Below are 21,315 nucleotides of genomic sequence, written 5' to 3' on the forward strand. Positions count from 1 at the left end.
ACAGTGCCATCTAACGGATAGCTTTGATAACGAGGGTAAAATGACCTGAATAGAATTTAATAAAATTATTTTTATTTATTTTACAAATTCTTTCCCAATGCATACTTTTGTATGATTTGGCGAAAATCGAATAAGAATCTGCCAAAGGTTCAAATTAAATGAATATAGTGGGTGTGGATAATATCGATGACAACATTCCTAATGAAAATTTCTTAACTGTGTGTATATTTAATGTTCATAAATATTATTTGACCTTCAATATCGGAATGGATTTCAGTTTTTTTTAAAAAAAATACAACTCAAAGAAATGAAAGATTTATCTAAATTTTTTTAAATTTGTAATCGTTTAATTAAAAATTTTTTGCATTATTTTTAAATATAATATAAATAAAAAATTTCATAATAAAAAAACATAAGGTATATATATATAATAACTTTTTAGTCTGTCTTATCTCAACTTCAAGTTTAAATAAAGTTAATCTTCTTTAATTGAATTTTCAATTCATTTTTTCATAAGAAACACCGAAATTCTTATTTTTTCAAATCTTAGAATTTTGATATCTTTTTATACGAAATTTTATATTATGTTTTAGATTATATCACTCAAGAAACTTATGTTAAATAATGGAATATAAATTGTTATTTTAAATTTTTTTTATTACAAAAAAAGGGGAAGGCCTCTCATGGGAAAAGATGTGATATTAAATGATTTAACATCTCATAAGCTTACAGGATTAATATTAGCAACCACCAGTGATGATCCGGACAATATTAGATATGAGGTTAAAGGAAATTTTGATTCATTCACCCACTGGGAATTGGATAAAGATGTTAATATCTCTAAACAATATAAAGACATCAAACAATGGCTAGAAATTTCGAGCATATTGCATAGGGAAGAATAAAAATTATGTATTTACGATATTTATTTATTATAAAGCTTTTGTACATAAATAAATACATGAATACTAACTTATTAAATATCATTTTAAAAAATTATATTATTATATAATTATAAAACGGATTCAATTATACAGTATATTCCAAGATTGATATATTAATATAATGCAAGCATTCTGTAAAATTTTATATATTATTATCTCTATGATTGGTAATCAATAAGTTTGTAATAAAAAAAAATTCCTTGTTTCTTTTTGTATTTTTTTTTATGATCTGAGATTTTGTAGAGATCTTTGTCAGAATTTTCGATATTTTTTTTAAAAAAATTAAACGTAAAAAGTTCGAAATATATTTTTCTTTTAAAAATGTTAAAAAATAAACATATATGTTGAGAAAAAAATGTCATTTCGAAGTTAAACGTAGGCTATTTAAAAATTTCTTCAGGAAAAAGAAGTGGCCACCATGCCTTTATTAATGGGAGTTTTAGGAGAATCGAGATTATGCATGACTAAGCTCTCTATGATTGGGCATCTGTGAGTGGTCGAAGAGGAGGTTATGGGGGAAGATGAATCGTACTGTTTAAACAAGGTGCCGTCTTTAATTTTCTTTTTACTGTTAAATTAATTATAATTATGTGTGAGATTATTTAAGTAGTAAAAGTGAAAAGACAAAATAAGACTTAGGCCATACCAGAGCGTTTACGCGGTTAAAGAACCTTTAGTATTCATAAAAAATATTAAAACGATAAATAATTTATTCAGGATTAATTTTAAATACATTAGATTCCTGTAAGATTAGCATTTTCTCGGGTAGTTTTAAATGGCTCGATTTTTAAAAACAGCTAAAATATTATGGCATGCCAGCCGGAAGATTTTGCTCATAGATGGTAGAAAGGCTAGGACATCTCTTAACAAAATTTTGCAGCTTACATAATATTTTGGCCAAAATATTAATTTAAAATTGATTAAATTGAGCCATTTAGCAAAAATATATCCGGGGTATTCCGAAAATTAAAAAAATATCTAACACGATTCAGCCTATAAATAAATTTATCACCAGGAATATCAAAATATAAAAAAAATATGCCCTAAAATTAATTTTTTTGTTTATTTTAAATTTTAAGATAATATACAACAAACATCTGAATTTTTTTTTTCAATTAGACATCCAAAATAAAACAATTATAATAACCCGTAATTTCGGATTGAGCAGAGTTCCTCTATTATAGAGTACTATGTACATCTACTACTTTAAAATATGGAAATTATTCGGAATTAAAATACAACTAATAAGCAGATAATAAAATTCGAAATATACACATATTTTTGCAAAAATTATTTTTATGGCTTGTTATTTCTTAACTTTACATGCTACATTCAAAGTGGGATCCGATCCCACATGATTTAACAGCTGAGTTTTAAAAATCTCTTAATGAGATCAATTTTTCTGTATTAAAATCAATAGTTTTTAGATTATAATCATGGAGAATTAACAATAAGGAGAAATAATTCAAAAATAGTTGAGTTGTTAAATAGCGCCGGATTCCACTATGAATCCAGCCTTAAACCCTTAAACACTGAGCCTAAAAAACAATTATTTAATTTATAAAATGCAATGGCGTGCTTTTTGTTTTAAGCATAGGCTGTTCACCCCCACCACCCACCCTAGGGATAAAATAAAATCATAACTTTTTCTTATTTCTCTTCAAAAAGTTGAAAGGTGGGTGTGGCTTGCTACCGACTGAATAGGCCCGCACTCTATCGTCCAATACATCAGTAAAAATTTTAAGATCACCGACGTGATTGGCATCTCGGGATGAGTGATTGACTTGCTCCCCCTGAGAAGAATTATTATCTGAGGTAAGGGACGAAGAAACGGAAGTGGAAAAGAAAAAAGCTGGAAGTGGAGGAGGAGAAGGAGCCGATTGTGCCGGAAAAAGGTTCCCGGAAATTCTGGATATTGTATTTCGATCTATATAAGTATAAAATATATTATAAAAAGTTAGTAAAGAAAGGTAAAAAATGTCGAAGGCAATATTTTTTTAGTTAAATCTCATGTCAGTCAACTGCTTTTTATAATATTTCATCATGCCACATCAATTTTATAAATTGCATTGCATCATTTAAAGATCAAAATTGCTACACAAATTTTTTTAAGTAATGAAATGCTAAAAATTATAACTTTTGACAGACGTCAGGTCATTGAGGGTAGTCCTATCACCTATTTTCCTTTTTAAGTCGCGTATTTTTTCAAAGGATATACCAAATTCTTGACGAGTTTTAGCCACATCGAGGTGTGATGACGATGCTTCATTCAGAGGTGACGGCGTTTTATCAAGCGGATGATTAACGGAAAAAGAAGCGGCGCGAGGAGAGGATGAATCGAAGTTGTCAAAATAAGTCCCCGGAACTTTTTCAATTTTTCGGGTCAACTCGTCCAGTGACGTTTTCCAATTGCCAAATGGTGAGATGTCGTGGAGGTTTTGAGAAAGCGGATTTGAGTCGTTTAAATTGTTTGTGGATATCATGGCGTTATTTGTATGAAGAGTGTGAGACATCTCTGTGTATTGAGATGCTTTAAAAAGTAAAAGAGAATAAGTTACAATGAATAAAATATATTCTTTAAATAAATCTATTAAATATTCAAAACTAGTAAGTATTCAAACACGGTGGCCAAGACGAGGCTCAGTAACCTTAGCGTTGTATTGACTAATCAATATAAGCCAATCCGATTTTCTATATTAACAATACAGGTAAAAATGTATATAGATCCAATTTAAAAAGAAAGATTAGCATAATTTTTTTATCGGCCCATTTAATATATTAGATTGAACCATAAAAACATGATCAAATCCAATATATATCAAAAAATATATACATCCCTTCAAATATTTGAGGTGTTTTGTTATAGAAAATAGAAAAATATTAGTTTCATGTTTTAGAGCTATAGCTCTTCATCAATTCCATTGAAAAAGATCAGAGAACACTGATGCCTTTGCTTAAATTAATTTTTAAAAACATATATAAGCGAATATGGTATCGATTAAAAATGATTATAATTTTTTTTAAATATTAATATTATGAAATAAATATAGGCGTATACTTTAATTTCATAATCCCTAAAATAATTCATCCAGAGACCTGCAGTGGTAAAATTTGCAAGGCTCGGCCCAGAATTTTTAAAATATATAGCCAATAATGACAATTTAAAATATTCGGATATTTAAAAAAAAAATTCAGACCCAGTCCATGTATATTTAAAAAATTAAAATACGGCCCGGCAGTGTATCCTGGCCGGACTCGCAGGTCTCTGAGTTTATTTAATCGTTTTTTATAGGGGAGGTTAAATGAGATTTTCCCGCTTTGTGTAAGAAAATAAAACAACATAGGGTAAGCCTAATGAGAAATTGACAAATAAATATATAAATTAAACAAATCACGAGGGATGTGAATTAAAAACGAATTTTACTAGGATTGGGTAAGTCACTAGTGGGCGATATTGTGGTATTATTTTGTTGGCATAACATGTCCATGTAGCCACTGTCCTGAGACGAAAACAAGGCTTCTATAAAACAATAAAAATATCATTTTTTTTTAATTATGAAGAACATAAAAATATAAACATATAGATATAATAATGGTCTTCCCGAAACCAATAAGCATTTAGTTCACTTTTAAAAGTTTCATACTTTTATAGGTCCTAGCAACAAAAGAAAATGAGCTCAAAAGGTTTTGGTTGGAAGAATTTAGCAAGTAACAAAACATATCGCTCTAATATTCTGACTAATCAAACCAGCTTACGCTTTGTAAAAGTTCAAATGTTTTAATGAAATATTTTTGGTAGGGGAGATATCTAAAAGATCAGGTTGCATATCCATGGTGTTATACAAAATATTTTGTCTTAAAGTAAATTTATGGCAATATTTCCAATCTTTTTTAAAATTCAAACATGGATAATTGTTTGGGGGGGTGTTCAGAGCAACGTTTACGAGAAAAAAAATATTTAGTAATTAAATAATTATTTCATAACTCGATCAATTTTTTGGGAATTATAATATAGTTATATAAAAGGTCGAACTTTGATATTCCTTTCTTCCAAGCCCATGACTGCAATAAGTTTTTAGCAATTCAAGGCGATGAGTTAAGTCTTGTACAGGGAGATGACCTTCAAGGTTGGAGCGTTCGCGGACAGCATCACTTAAAAATAAAGGTTAAAATAAATTAATTACTTGGTTATTATTAATCATAAATTTTCCATAATAATTTTCTTAAATAATTGTTTGGAATTTTTTTATTATTGAGAGTAAATAAAATTTTAAAAAATCGTGTTTTATCCAAAAAATAGAGTTTATCTTTAAAAATAATGGGTCATTACACCATAATAAATTTTCTACAAACCTAAAGACGGAGGCATTCGATCCGAGTCTAGATCTGTCGCTATTGCTATTCGAATGATTGGAAAACGGGATTGGCGAATTGGGGTGAATCATTGAAGTGTCTAAATGCCTTTAAAAGCAGTACATAGTTTTTATAGCATATGATAAAATTTTTGTGATATGGCCACTAATGTTATTAAACGGCTCGATTTTTAAAAACGGATAGTTCAATACTTTCGCTAAAAAAAATATTATGCAAGTCTGAAGAGCTCATAATAGATCGCAGAAAGGTTTAGACATCTATTAGCGAAATTTCTAGACTTGCGTAATGTTATTTAGGTTAAAGTCTTAATTTAAAATCGAGCCATTTAAGACTAGTAGCCACCACTTAGAAAATAACATCGTAAGTTGATATATATTTTTTACTCGTAACTAGAGCCATTTTTAATTTTTTCTTGCTCTTCCAATAATATGGGAGATAAGGGATTAATATTATGGCTCATGACATTTGCACGGAGTTCTGCCTTCATGGAAGGCGTAATGATAGGAAGATAAGTAAGCGTTCCACTTCCAGATGATAAGTCCCCATTGCTGACGGGTTTTATGGAAGGCCGATTTACTGGCGTCTCATAACTTTTCTTAAATGACATGCGTCTAATTTTCATATTTATTTGCATTTTTATTATTAAACTTCTACATTATATTTAATAAAATAGCTTCACTCCAAGTTATACCTAATAATTTATTTTATAAAAAATCCATGCAATGTCTAATTGAAATTCCTATGACTAAATTGGTTTCTCAATTCCTTTTTTTCAAAAGGAATAACACAAAAAATTGATCTAATCAGTATAAGACAAAGCTTATAAATATGCATATTATTTTGGGAGAGGAAAAAAATTAAACATGATACTAACTGTAAAAGTAGCGTGTGAATAGAAAGAGCTTGGGATTCATTTTCCGTTCTCATCCATAATTCCCCCGTGCCTAAAGATGACGTTCTTCCTAGTTCCACGTAAAAATACGAGTTAGAATATCCGCATCTCTTTATACTACAAAGCTAAACATTGATGTTTTTGTTTGAATAGTTGTAAAATAATATATATTTTTTTAAATAAACTGTTATTGACTTCTTTCTAAAGTTTCTTTATATATCTTGTCAAAGGTTGAAAACTATGCATAGCTAAAAAAAATAAATCAATGCCCTTATAAAATTCTCATCGGAAAAAGAAATATCATTTTCTTATAATTATATCTGTCAAAGACCTGCAGATGTACCATTGTTCCTCAAAGACATTTTTAAAAAAAACTCAACGAAACGCATTAAAAAAAACAAACAAAATATGTAAAAATATTACCTCTATATATGCTATCTGAACATCTCGTCGCCTTTGAAACGCGTTAACGTTGAGCTTGTTAGAGGGGTCCTTGTCTAAATCACCGCTATAATACCTTTCCTTGAACTCCTTTATAGAGTCGTTTTCTTCGTCGTCGGTATCGTAATATTGATTGTACTTGAAAAGGGAGAACAGCTCCTCACCGCTACTCAGGCCCAAAAAATAATCGCCTGATAGCCGGAAATTGACTATGCCCCTCGCTTTGAGGCTAACGCGCCACACCGACTCTGTTAATCAAAATAAAATAAGATCCCAATTTTAGGAAGAGGAAGAATTTTTTTTGATCTTCAAAACTTTGTTTCTCATTATTGTCGAGTTCCGACTGATAATCAAATCCGGCTTTTAGAAGCCAGACATCGGTTGATTACTCAACAAAATAGAAACCTCAATTCTTTAAAGATGTCGGCTTCCTCTAATGTGATACCGGATTTCAGAGTTCTATAAAAAGCAAGCGAGATCTCGTTACATTTATATCGATTTTTTTCCCCTTAACCACAAGAATCATTTATTAAGCAAATAACGTCGAAATTTCTAAAAAATATATATTTATATAAGTCACATTTTTTTTTTCTTTTTCAAATGATTATTAAAAAGGATATAAATCGGAGAACGCGTATAAAATATGTTTCTTAATTAATAACTAACTAAAAGGAAGTTGTTAAAAAAAAATTTTTCAAAATAAAAACAAAAAAAAAATAAAATAAATTATGTTGATATTTTTATAAATACGATTTTAATGAAAACAATTTTGTTAAAATGTTCTATTGATCGTTGTCTGAATGTAAGTAATTAAAAATTAAACTAGTTATGAAATGTTGTTTTAAAAGTAGTAAATTAAAAAAAAATAGATTACTTGCAAAACTATCAATTTTATGGCACACCTACCAACATTTAAAATAAATTTTAAATAAAAAAAACCGTAAGCTGGTCTAAGCGGAAAAGCGAGGGATTTTTGACGGGCCAGCTGATGAAGAATATAGAAATCTTGCAGCCAATCATCCATTTCTTTCTGACACCCCAGTTGAAAGGTTAGGCAATCGTAAGGATCCTGACCGTAGATGCTTATGCAGTATGGAAGAAGAGAAGATGCGCTACCCAATTGAGGTGACAAATTTTGTGCATGTTGGGTCATATTAATATTTGGAGTAAAAGATAGGTTACGAGTTGAGTTAACAGAAGGTGAGCCAGTTTTGATAGTTGAAATTTCGCATAAACTGGAGTCTGATAATGTATTAGAGAAGTTAACCGCGGAGTTAAAGCTATCCACGAAAGAGGAATAGGTTATGCTCATTTTATCGTCGGGTTTAATGATGGGATCCTTAACGATGGTTGATATACAAGGTGATCCCATTTTTGCGGGAAGTAAATGTTCCTTTAATTGGTTGGGATATTTTGTTTGACTGGAAATAAAGGTGGTTAGGAGGGTAGAATGAGATGATATATCGATAACATGGGCTGGCATATCTGATTTGATGACAGGGGGTGAAATTTTTGCTGACGTGGAATTATGTTCCGTCGAGGAAATAGTAACGGGTAGGGTAGTTGTGTTCGCAGATTCGATGCTCAAATTGAGTGTTGTTTCATCACATGAAGGCCTGTGAAAAGCATTAATCATCAAACCTGATCCGTTCATCCACCCGCTTTTATCGCTGAGTACCTTTTTAACACTTGAATTGTTGATTTTATCCTCGATTTTAAGCGTATTAGTAATATCTGGCCCAACATTGAAGCAATCCTTGAGATTGATGGACCTATTAGGTTTGAGTTTGTGTCTCGTTACAAGGGACGCGTAAAGAACTTCGGCGGAGACGTTGGTGTTGCTCAGTTCCGATATGCGATTATTATGGTTAGCGGTGACGAGATCCTGATTCTTGGGTTCGGAAGGAGAAATGTGCAATTTTTTAAGCAAAGTGGTAGAGTGGCTTGAAATCCATTTGCGCCGTTTAAGGGAAGGTATGTCGAAGTATTCCAGACGGGAGAGTTCATAAGGAGATTCGCAATGTTCCCAAAGTACGAATAACTTTTCTCGCATTTTCTAATAGTATATTTTTTAAACCGAAAATATTGATTATAAATTGTCACATGACTTAAAAAACCAAGGGTGCAAGGTGGAAAAGAAGTTATTGGGATATAATAACTATTTTATAAAGAAATTTCTTTAGTTTCTTTATTAAATAAAAATTATGTTTATTTATTTTTTAATTTTCACATTATCAGAGTACAAAGAAAATGGCAATATGAACACATATAAATGCATAAAATGGCGGAAAGAAATGAGCCTAATCTAATTCTCCATCCGTGGCTGTCCAGTATTTAATTAATGAAACATTTCTATATAGTTCTCTTACGGAAAAGGAAATTAGATGTTTTGAAAGGGTAACAAGACGAATAAATTTATTGCTAAAACCAGGCGTTATTATTCAAGAATAAATTTAATTGATTGACTGGAGTAATTTGTAACTTGATCGATGGGGAGACCATAATTGGTCATTTTATGATTTTTTGGTGTTCATATTCATATATTATCTTTTTAACCGTATTATTATCACATATGATAGGTGTTGTTAAACGGCCTCACTTTTTAAAAACAGCTAACCTTTTAGCCAAAAATATTACTCAGGCTAGGAGATTTAGCTCATAGATGGCAGAAAGGTTTGGGCATCTACCAATGAAATCTCGAGGATTGCGTGATATAATTTTAGCTAACGATTTAAAATCGAGCCATTTAATAACAACATATCGTGATAATTGCAAAAAGTAATCAAGGAATTATTGAAATCTTCTTTTTATAAATTTAACCTGAAAATAATGGCTCTAAAATTATTATATTAGGATAATTCCATTGTTTACACATCTTTTTTGAGTTTACATGAATTAAATTAATTTTGATAAAGAGGATTCTTAGGTTTTGGTTATTTTTGTTAAACGGCTCGACTTTTAATAACTAACCCAATATTTTAACAAAAAAAATATTGTGCAAGCCTCGAGATTTCGTTAATAGATATCCAAACATTTCTACCATTTATAAAAAAATCTCTATTAAGTTAGCTGTTTTTAAAAATCCAGCTGTTTAACAACACTAGTTTTGGTCCACTAGAAATATCTTTATTTTTTTAAAAATGTAATGATGAGCTAAAAATGTATCTTAACTCTCAAGCAATGAATTTATAAAATAATAAAGTTTTTATAAAATACACATTTAATAATGCTCGGAAAGGAGAAAAATAGGAAGGTTGATAATGTTGTAAAAAGGCCAACAGCCGGGTAGATATTTAGGCTATAAGCTGAGATGTATAGTCCTACAGGGCTGGCCAGCGACCCGAACTTAGTTCTAAAGATTTATTTTGCCACTTGAGTTTAGGGCGAGCTAGTGCCAAAAATCGACTTTTAAGAAAATAATAGTAAATTTAATGTTTTATTGCATAAATTCTAGATTGAGATATTTATCATAGTTTTAAAAAAGTGATTAAATATATTATTAATAATATTTATTATCAAAGCGAAAAATAAGAGAAGTGTAAGTTTCACTCACTTGCCAAAAATTTTATTACAAATTATCAAAAATATAAATAATACAGGTCTATATCATTAAAACATATGTCACTAGCAAAACCTAGAATTTTTTGCCGAAAACTATTATATAATACAGTCTGATTCGCGTTTTTTTCCTTTTGAAAATATATAAGAAAACTTCAAAGAAGAAGAAATAAATTTGTGCCTCAAAATCATTTAGTAGATCTTTTCCGAACATACATGATTAAACTGAATTTGCCGATTACAGTAAAAAAAAATATTCTCAGCAAATAAAGCCAACAAAATTATCGAATAATGAATCACATAAGACGTTATTGGCGTTTGAAATTGAGGTAATATAAATAAGGGGGTGTTTTAAAAGGGCAGACGTGACGAGTTAGGAACACTAAAATACGAAAAGAAAAAAAAACAATGATTATTACAAATATATAATTTTTAAAGTATAAAAAAATCTGAGAAAAATATGTAAACAATATTTTTAAACAGAAAAAATATTTTGGTATATAAAAATTTAAGTTTTATAAATGATTTTGAGGTGAAACTAAAAAAGGTTAAATTATAAATACAACGCAAACAACATATTTATTATATTATTGTATAAAATAATATATTTTTTCCTGGTAACGATATGTTTTTCACCTTTCATATAAAAAAAAATTAAATACAAATTTAAATTTTATCAAATGGGTAGTAGAGTTGTAGAAATATAGTTGGCTAATTCGTATATTTTTAAAAAATTTTTATAAATGTTTTAAAAGTTTTTGTGAAAAAAAACACAGTAAAAGGATAGTGTTGTTAAACTTGCTCGATTTTTAAAAACGGCTAACCCAATATTTTAGCCAAAAAAAAATTACGCAAGCCTATAGATTTTACTCATTGATGGAAGAAAGGTTTGGACATCTAATAACGAAATCTCGAGACTTCCCTAATATTTGGTCAAAATTTTCTAAATCGAGCCGTTAAGCAACACTATTTGGACATCCATTAACAAAAGCTCTAGGCTTGCGTAATATTGGTTAACCGTTAAGAACACTAGTAAAGGGGAAGAAAGATGATAGAGAATCCCCGCTGAAGAAATAAGACATGTTTTAGAATGCAATGAAGATTAAAAAAAGAAAAGTAAAAATATAATTTATAATTAATTAAACGGAATTATTTGTGGTTTCAAAAATTATAATTAATCATTCCTAATATTCCTGAGTCTTAGCCTTAAAGTAATCATAATCCGAGTGGGGACATAGTTTATAGTCATTTACCGAAACCGAGGCGAAATTTCGGACAAATCTTATCGATACATCATTTTTTCTAAATATAAATCTAAGTGTTATAAAAAAAAAATTTTCTCAAATTATTGATACCCAAACTAAAATTTCAGTAATTTATAAATTTATTTTGATGATTGATTATAAAAAACAATTATATTGTGATATTAATATTTTTAGAAGAAATGGCTTATTAATTACTATAATAAACATATGATTGGATGAGTAATATAGTGTTAAAAATAATTTCTGGAATTTTTAAATTGGCGATCATATAATATAATAATGAAAAATAAAGGATTATTCTCAATTTATATTTTGATATTTTTATCAGAGATCTGCAGAGGTACCATTTGTACGGCTTGGCCCGAATATTTTTTAAATTTTTTTCGGCTCGGCTAGGGTTGTTTTTAAATAAAATTTTCGTCCTGGCCTGGGTTTTTTAAAAATATATTTATTTTTCATTTTATAGCTAATAATGGCGATTTCAAATATTTGGTTGTTATAAAATATACGGCCCGACCCGGATACATTTTTTAAAAAATTTTTTAAGCGCCAGGGTAAATTTTAAAAAATTGAAATACCGAGCTTAGGGTCGGGCCTGCAGGCTTCTGATATTTATTGTGAGGAAAAAAGTAGATAAAGAACATTATAATACTCAGTCGATAATTTTTCTTTGTAATAATTTACAACCAAAATTATTTTTAAAATCCGAAATATTGACCTCCGCCAGTTTCCGATAAGATATAATTTTTACCCTAGAAAGTTTTATAATATATTTTTTTAAATGTAATAGGTTATTTTATTCCACAAGGAAAGAAGGATCCAAGATATAAATAAATATAAAAAACTGCAGGATAAAAAAAATGCATAGCTATATTTTTTGGAAAATTATTACATTTTTTTTCCTGAGAAAAGGTGGTAATTAAAATTCTCAAAACTAATATTTAAATTGTTTAATAAAATTGCGACATAATGTCTAAGACTAAGTAATATTTATATATATATATAATGTGTTGTATTATAACCTTATATTTGCAGTAAGTTCCCATGCGTCTAATTTTCATCTTTGGTCGATCGTTGGTAGTAATCGTAGAATTGGCGATAGAATAGGAGGTGGCACCAATTGGTGAAGCCAATTTAGGAATTCCGTTTTTGATGGTTGTAAGTGGGGGAAAGGTAGGGAAATTTTCCGTCAACATTTTCATCTATACGCGATTCTCCCGTCAATTTTGAATATTAAACATTTCAATTCGACAAATTTGTGTGCTTGTTTTTGAGATAAAATGGAAAATAATTTATTCTCCCCTTGATCAAGTCAGTCGAGAGAAACGAGATGAAAAATGTTTGTGAGATTTGATTGCTTTTTTAATTGTCGGGTTTGCCGAGCTATTCCAGAATTACTCTGAGTGAATAATATCCCTGGTAAATACCTAATTAAATATCAAAAAAAAATAATTATTTTATTTATTGTTTTTCTGTTTTTAAAGAAGTTCTTAAAATGAAAATCAAATGAAATAATTAATTTTATATTAACAAAAAAAAAATAAATGGATAAAAATAATAACATCAAAAAAATATGTTATTTGTGAAAGAAAATTAAATTTTACCTTTCTTTTTGTGAAAGGGAAATTTTTTTTTTAAATATAAATTTCGTTGTAAACAAGTACAGGGGAGGGGGGAGGCGATGAGTTAACCTTCGTAAAGTGGTCACTCAATGGAACCTTATTTATGGTCAATTAGCGGTTTCGGCGCGAATGCCATGAGCTATCTTTAATTTAATAAATTTGTTTTGAGCATGTGTAAATCATAAATAAATGACCTTTTTTCATAATTTTTCCGCGTTTAATAAATACTATCTTTTTAGAATTTAGCCAATTTTTAGCTAGCTTAAACCAAGTTTTTGCCGAAAATTATCATTTTGGCCTCGAGATTTTTCTTAAAAGATAATAGCTCAAATTTGGAAGAAACTTATATAAATTAAAACGGCTTAATGTCAACGGATTTTCTCCGGCAAATGCCTGAAGATTGAACCGAGATTTAACCATTACCCAACTATACTAATGACGCAAATTTCTACAAATATTTTTTTTGGTACAATATAAATAAATAATAGATATTTGATTTCGATATTTAATATTATATAAATGAATTTATTTTTTAAAAAAAATATTAAAAAATCAAAAACTAATTTTTTTTAAAAAAATGATGAAATTTACGTAAAACTATCACTTCGAAATCAAAATTTATGACAAGTTATATTTTTTGTAACAAATATAAAATAACCTTAACCATTATCAAAAATCTGGTAAATAAAAAAATTATTTATGGTTATCGAAATGAAAACACAAATTATATAGTACATTACATATACATATGGATGGACATTATCATTAAAAACAAAATTCTAATATAATGAAAGATATAATATAATTTTAATTTCTTAGATAGAATATATTTTCTGACTACCAAACTAAGAGCTAAAGTATCATCAAGATTCAAAAATATGCATCAGAGTTAATTTGATAAATGAAAACATATTTGAAGTATAAATTAACCCCCCCCCCCCCAGACAAAATGATTCACTAAACCAAAATAGGGTTTCCTAGTTCAAAAAAATAAATATTTTAAGAAGTTTTTAATGTTAGTTCTTTCTATCTAATATCAGGATATAAAATTAAAATAATGAATAGAAATAAAAAATATAATCATTTGAAATGGGGTTTAATAACACCGGAACATTTACGTTTACAAATACTGCATTTATGAGTATACCTTTTTAAATGCTAGTAGTTTTTATATGAGAAGAATAGGTAGCCAAAAAATGATACTTAGAAGAAGACATATTTTTTTTTGTGCTTTGCTTCATTCTATTTTGAATTTTTTTTTAAAAAAAAACCTCCGATAAGATATAATGAAGGTGTAGGCTAGTGTTGTTAAACGGCTTGTTTTGAGCCGATTTTTTAAAACGGCTAACTAAATATTTTAGCAAAAAAATATTGCCTAAGCCTGGAGATTTCGATAATATATGTCTAGATCTTTGTTCCTTCTATGAGCAAAATCTTCAGGCTTGCGTAATATTCTCTGGAATCCGTTTTTAAAAATCGGCTCAAAAAGAGCTGTTTAACAAGTAGGCCCAACCCAAAAAATAGTATGATTTAAAAAATATTCAACGAGGAATTTTATGAACGAATTTATTTTAAATTTTTTTTAGATTAATGAATTATTAATCAATTTTTATTTTCTATATAGTTAATAAGCTGAAGTCCATAACTCATTGAATGTAAAAAAATCGATATTGTGTCTAATAATTAATTTTACTTCTTCTTCCAATTACTAAAAAGTAATGTTGATTAAAAATTGATGAGTTTTAAAATAAATATTACTTGTCACGCCCACATTTATTTTTATAACAAATTGGTTACTGTACTTTTTTAAAATTTTAATAATCCATTTTTAAAGAATTTAATTTTTTCGACGAATCAAATCGAATACGAATAATACTATTGGTTTATTTTATTTAAAAAATATTAGCATTTTATATATAAAAGGAAGTATATAAAGCCGTGTTGTGCAGAATTGACAGTAAACATTTCCATAACTAGCAAAAATTGTTAAAATAACATAATATTTATTTAATTTTCTAGCAATTTTTAACAATTGAAAATAAGTTCTTCATATATGGAAGTTTCTAAAATTTCGATCTATATAGATTTCTGATATTTACCATATCATTTTTTTTTAATTTTTTACACTGAATGATCGAGAAAAACGGACATTTACTGAACTTTAATATTTTCAAAAAAATATATTGTAATCAATAAGTGAACCCTCGATTTTTTAAAAAAACTAATCAAATGTTTTAGCCCAAAAAAACATATTACGCAAGTCTGACGATTCTGCTCATAAATGGGAAGAAGAATTTGGACATCTATTAACTATCGAGGCTTGCGTAATATAACTTTGGCAAAATCGTGCCGTTTTAACAACTATCAATACGATTCCAACCCAACAAAGAAACGATATTTGAAATACTTACGAAATAAATGGGTTTCATTGATGAATAATTAGTTTCTAGGCCTACTTAGGTATATACTTATAGATTAATCGAAATCAAGTAGGGTAAGAAGGGGGGGGGGGGGAGTAATATGTGACTAAAGGAGGGAATTATTTACAAATTCCTCTTTCTCTTTTTTTTATAACGGAGGGAAATACTATTTAGATAAAATGCCATTAAAGATTTTAGGGGGCGAAATATATTTTACTTTACATTATGAAACATTATATAAAATTTAAATTATTATAATAATGAATAATTTATTAGCAAGCGGGAAAAGAAAAAATACCGTAACGGAGTATAATGTAAAAAAATGCCAAGCAAAATTATTTTCCATATATAATTTGAAAAAAATATGGTTAAATATTTTAGCCAAAGAATACGCAAGCCTAAAGATTTTTCTCGTAGATGGTAGAAAGGTTTGGACATCTATTAACGAAATATTGACCCTTGCATAATAGTTTTGGCTAAAATATTGAGTTACTCTTTTAAAAAAAAATTGAGTCGTTGTTTAACAACGCAACTTAGGTAGACCTAAATGAATTATTTGTATTCGATTATTTTGAAAGAATTTAGTAATATAATACTATTCGTTAATTATACCCAATCAAATAAGAATAGTATATTTTATTATATCCAATCAAATAAGTATATTTTATTATATTCGTTATGAGAAGAATAATTCATTATTCGATTTTATTTTTATATAAGCCTACGGTTAGGTTAGATAAGTAATTTATTATCGACTATTTTAGAACATTAAAAAAACGAAATATTTATCAAAACAATAATTTATATTTTTCAATAATAAAAATAAATGGCTAGATTTTCAGTAACATTTATGAGAGCAAAATTTCTAGTTGAAGTGCCATTGATTGATTTTTTTTATTAATGCCAGAATCATTAAATTAAATAATATCTATACTAGTAGTTTTGTAAAAAAGAAAGATTTGGGTCAGAGGAATATAACCAAAATATTATTAAGTAATCCTAGAGATTTTGTGCCTAGATGGCAGAAAGATATGAACCACTATTTGCCAAATCTCGAGGCTTGAATAATATTATTTTTGCTAAAATATATTAATAAGGCTGTTTAGAAAAATCAACCCAAATAGAATTTTTTTTAATACCACTATATAGTATATACTAGTATATTTTATTTAAGGCAAAATCTTACTCTTTAGTTGATTTGACCAAAACCAATTTATGGGTCAGGTTATATAGGCCCTTTTAGTCACTCATAATCCCCCCCCCCTCCAAAAAAATAAATATAATCTCCAAGGGAATTTTTTTCTTATTCTTATCATACAAAATCAAATACCAATTAGCATCGTTAGAAGATCCCTTATTTATACTTATAAAATTGGGTAAAGTTAAAATTTTCTAGAATTATATATTGGACATGTTTTTTAAAAAAAGAAGCTTATTTTTCTTTTTCGATAAAGTTTCGAAAGTATGCGATTCGAATTTTTTTGATATTTTGGTCGCAGCCTTAAAAAAAAATAAAGTTATTCCCCGCTCGTAATTAATAACGTATTATAAAAAAATATGAGACAAGGACCTTTTTTTTAAAAAAAAAAGAAGAAAATTTGCTTTCAAAAAATAAAATTTTGTTTATGAAGATGAAAATTGAAAAACACATAAAAAATTGTTATTTTAGTTTCATTTTTTTGGCTATTATAAGTTTAAAAGAGATATTTATTATAATTTAAAAAAGGATAGGTTCTATATCGCTAAAAGAAAAATCGCTACAAATTAAGAATTTGGCTTATATCTTCTAGAAATATTTTAGTAAATTTGAAAATAATATTAATAGTTGCTAAGGAGAAGCAAACTTTAGCATTTAAATTGATTTTTTTTAAAAAATCGCCGAAAATGGAGGAAATATCATTGTTCTAAACTTTTAAATAACTTAATTTAAATACAAGTGTTTATGTTTACTTCCCTTAGCATATATTAATATTAATTCCAAATTTACTTTAAAAAATTTTAAGGAGATTAAAGCGAAATTCCCAATTTTTTTTTGTTTTTGGCGATTTAGAACGGGAACCTTTAAGAAAAAAAATTTGTTTTATAAAAGAATGTTATTTTTTTATAAAACATTTTGTAAGGTAAAATTTCTAATTGAGTCTTGAAAAGGTGTGCGCGAATTGATGGATGGGAAACATTATTTTTATTACATTTTTTATAATGTACTCGTAAATAATTTCTTTTAACAGATGTATTAATTTTGAAAAAACTGGTAGATTATTATTAATATTCTAAGAAACCTGCAGAGGTATCATTTCCATGGTCCGGCCCGGATTTTTTTAGATTTTTATAGCTAATAATGGCGATTCAAAATATTTGGGTTTAAAATATAAAGCCCTGCTGGGGTATTTTTTTTAAAAAATTCAGGTCTGGCCCGGGTATATTTAAAAAAATTATACTGCAGATCTTTGATTATTATTGCATTTAAAAAGAGTAATGAGCGCTTTTTTTTATTAACCCGTACTTTATGTTTTACTTTATTTTAAAAGAGTTTTTAAAAAAGGATTCTACCTTCGTCAGCTCTGCCGATCAAATTTCCTAGCATTCCCCCCTCGAGGGTGATATGTTTCTTTTTTTACAGCTTTTTTTTCAAATTAATATTTATATATATATTTTAAAAATACATTTTTATATTTAATTTATAAATTGAAATCCGCTTTTAAAAAATAAACTTTAATAAAAAAAAAATTTTTAAAAAAAGAGAAAAAGAATACGATTGAAAATTAACTATAGGGTATCGCCACCAGCGGTGATACTCTTTAAATTGATAAAAATATTTGGTATTTTTTAAATACTTTAAATGAAGTAAGATTTCTATAATTTAAATAAGGGAATTCATATTCCATCCCAGTTTCTTCAATTAATTCTACAAGCGGTTTTCTTTTTCGTTTTATTACATAAATATACATAGGGTTGTTAAAAGTTACTTTTGAAAGGTACAGATACATTAATGGTTAGCGTTAAGTCTCAAAAGTAACTAGCTACATATCATATTAATAATTATTCCGAATAATATTAGTGTTCGTTACCATTAGATTAGATTTGTTTTTGAATAAGCCTACACTAGCTTCCCTAGACTAAACAAACGTTCTATAGGAACGCCTTATATGTGTGAGACTTTTTAAAAAGTAATTTCGAATTTGATATATCATCCTATAAAGATAAATAATTATTTAATCATTTTAAAAAAGTAACTTGAAAAATAATAAGTTATTTGTAGCTACATTTTAACAAATATAACTAGTTACAGATACAAGTTACATATTTCCAAAGTAATTTTTTTTAAATGTAACGCGTTACTTTAACAACAGTGGGTAGCTATTGCGCCATTTTTATTATTTAAAATAATATTCTTAGGTTTCCCGACTCCGACGGGAACAATATTTTTTTTCTCAAATTAACCTCTTTCTTAACTTACATAGCCTTTTTTTTAATAAACATGATCCTAAAATAATTTACAGGGGCAAAGTGGGCTATACTAACATACAAACTAGGGTCTTACAGTTCAGAAATTTTTTGCGGAATTCGACTTTAGGCGAGGACCGAATTCGGACAGGCACATTAGTGCTCTAATCGGGTTATATCTCAACCCTGATAATAAATATTCAATATATTTTATTTTATTCTCGTATATTTTAAATAGCTATTAGAATTGTAAAATTATAATTCCCAGAAAATTTTTACCTATTTTTTCCTCTTTTTAAAGAAATACTGAATACTCACCACTATTATAATAATTAATAATTATAGTAACCTATAAATAATGTATAACTTTAACGGTAATTTAAAAGTGATCTCTTTAAATACGAGATCTTTAAATAATAATAAGTTTGCTAAATTAAGAATTCTTCTGGACATTCTAGAGGTAGATATAGCTTGTATCTAAGAAACCCATTGGACAGACTCATATAAATTAAGCTGTAAGGGCTACATACTATTTAATTCAGGAAAACGGGTAAAAACTGGTGTGGTGTATGCATAATCATAAAGGAAAATCAATCTAGTTATATTAAAAGTTTCGAAGCTATTATAGTAGATTATGTGCCATTAAGCTAAAAACGAGGCGCATAACATTAAATATTGTAAATGTATATACACCAGCAAATTGTATTAAAAGGAAAGCATTTATTATATCTAAAGGAAAACATTCTTCTCATACCTTGCGGACTATCTAAATAAAACTCCTAAACGTGAAAACCTTTTAATAGCAGGAGATTTCAATGTCAAAGTAAGTCGTGATATTAAGAACCATAACTCTCTAGGTTCAGGAACTCTTGATATAATCCCGGATGCTGAGGGGTAATTACTATTAGAACTATTCTATTATTTAGATCTACGTGTCGCAAATACCTTTTTCGAACATTAGAGAAATATATACATATTACAATCCATCATACAATACATGGTCACTCATTTTCTCTAAATCGACAATCAGCTGGATAAAAAATATTAAGGTACTTCACCAGGTTATGTTTAGTTCAGATCACAAACTCCTAGTTTGCTATATGATGATAGACCCTAAAACTTGGTATAAGAAAAAAAAATGTAATAGGAATTTAAATACAAAACGTCCCAAGTTAGATTTAAATGCCTTAGAGGATCAAAATATAAAGGAGGAGTATATAAAACAAATTAAAGAAAAATTTCTAAACTTAAAGGACTCTGTTGACACTACCCACCGACTCACTATGGGAAAATAGAAAGCTTTATACGAATCATTAATATTAAAAGAATTATTTATTTCTATTGCCCGGTCTTCAAGATATTTCCTCTTATCTCTTCGTAATTTATAACTAATATCTTCGAGAATATACTTAACTCTATTCCTCCTATAATGTCCTGTCCCCACAAGATTTGCAATCAACTTTCTTGATTTAGCTGAAATCCAATCCGGGTAACTGCCCTTGACCGGTAAAGAATTGGACGCTGCTTCAATAAAAATATCACGAGTATTTTCCCATAATGAATCGGTGGGTAAAGTGTCAACAGAGTGCTTTAAGTTTAGAAATTTTTCTCAAACTTGTTTTATATACTCCTCCTTTTTATTTTGATCCTCTAAGGCATTTAATAACTTGGGACGTTTTGTATTTAACTTCCTATTATATTTTTTCATCTTATACCAAGTTTTAGTTGAGGGTCTATCATCATATGGCAAACTAAAAGTTTGTGATCTGAATTAAACATAAACTGGTGAAGTAACTTAATATTTTTTATCCAGCTGATTGTCGATCTAGAGCAAATGAAATAATCAAAAATATTTTTAAGTAAGTCTTCCAATATTCTTTAACTGTTAGCACTTAATAAATAATATTCAATTTATATAAAATTAGTCAATATTTAATATGATATTTTAAGTTATATTAAGAAAGCTCTCCAATATTATTCAACTCCTAGTATTTTAAGAAATGGCTTCTATATAATTAATGTCTGTTGAAGGAACTTATTTTAAGAAATGATATTAATTTTATTTGAATGAGAACTGATTGAGAGAAAACAGATTTTTTTAAGTAAAGATAATAAGATACTTCATGGATATTATTAGTTCCAATTTTAGTCAGTTATAGTAATAAGGTATATTAAGGTTATTAATTATAAATAATTATACTTAAATAAAATTTAACTAGATATTTCTCATAATAGGAAAATTACTAAATAATTTAAAATACTAGTAGTTTAAAAAAAAAAGATTTCAATACCTAAACGGAAACTCTAAATAATTAAATAATAACTATATTGTATTTGGAAGAAATAGCCTTCTAT

The 21,315-nt window shown here is 27.9% G+C and overlaps 1 protein-coding gene across 2 annotated transcripts in view; it reads right to left on the minus strand.

Moving 5' to 3' along the window:
* Positions 1-1,071: 1,071 nt before the first annotated feature.
* The window catches only part of LOC135923227 (uncharacterized), a 36,752-nt gene continuing 16,508 nt past the window's right edge, over positions 1,072-21,315 (minus strand). Inside the window, exons 2-12 of one of the 2 annotated variants that reach the window (XM_065457867.1) lie at positions 12,497-12,901; positions 7,591-8,707; positions 6,634-6,899; positions 6,193-6,335; positions 5,702-5,929; positions 5,298-5,405; positions 4,978-5,096; positions 4,369-4,464; positions 3,082-3,474; positions 2,589-2,871; positions 1,076-1,512 (exon numbers count right to left, since the gene is read on the minus strand). In XM_065457867.1, the coding sequence (XP_065313939.1) occupies positions 1,341-1,512; positions 2,589-2,871; positions 3,082-3,474; positions 4,369-4,464; positions 4,978-5,096; positions 5,298-5,405; positions 5,702-5,929; positions 6,193-6,335; positions 6,634-6,899; positions 7,591-8,707; positions 12,497-12,676 (3,105 nt within the window). In that variant the 5' untranslated portion in view covers positions 12,677-12,901 and the 3' untranslated portion in view covers positions 1,076-1,340. Of the gene's footprint in view, positions 1,513-2,588; positions 2,872-3,081; positions 3,475-4,368; positions 4,465-4,977; positions 5,097-5,297; positions 5,406-5,701; positions 5,930-6,192; positions 6,336-6,633; positions 6,900-7,590; positions 8,708-12,496; positions 12,902-21,315 lie in introns of both variants that reach the window. The other variant, XM_065457868.1, reaches the window with a different exon arrangement.

This window comes from Gordionus sp. m RMFG-2023, chromosome 2, assembly GCF_954871325.1.
Source record: "Gordionus sp. m RMFG-2023 chromosome 2, tfGorSpeb1-WG-v2, whole genome shotgun sequence".
Classification (NCBI taxonomy): domain Eukaryota; kingdom Metazoa; phylum Nematomorpha; class Gordioida; order Chordodea; family Parachordodidae; genus Gordionus; species Gordionus sp. m RMFG-2023.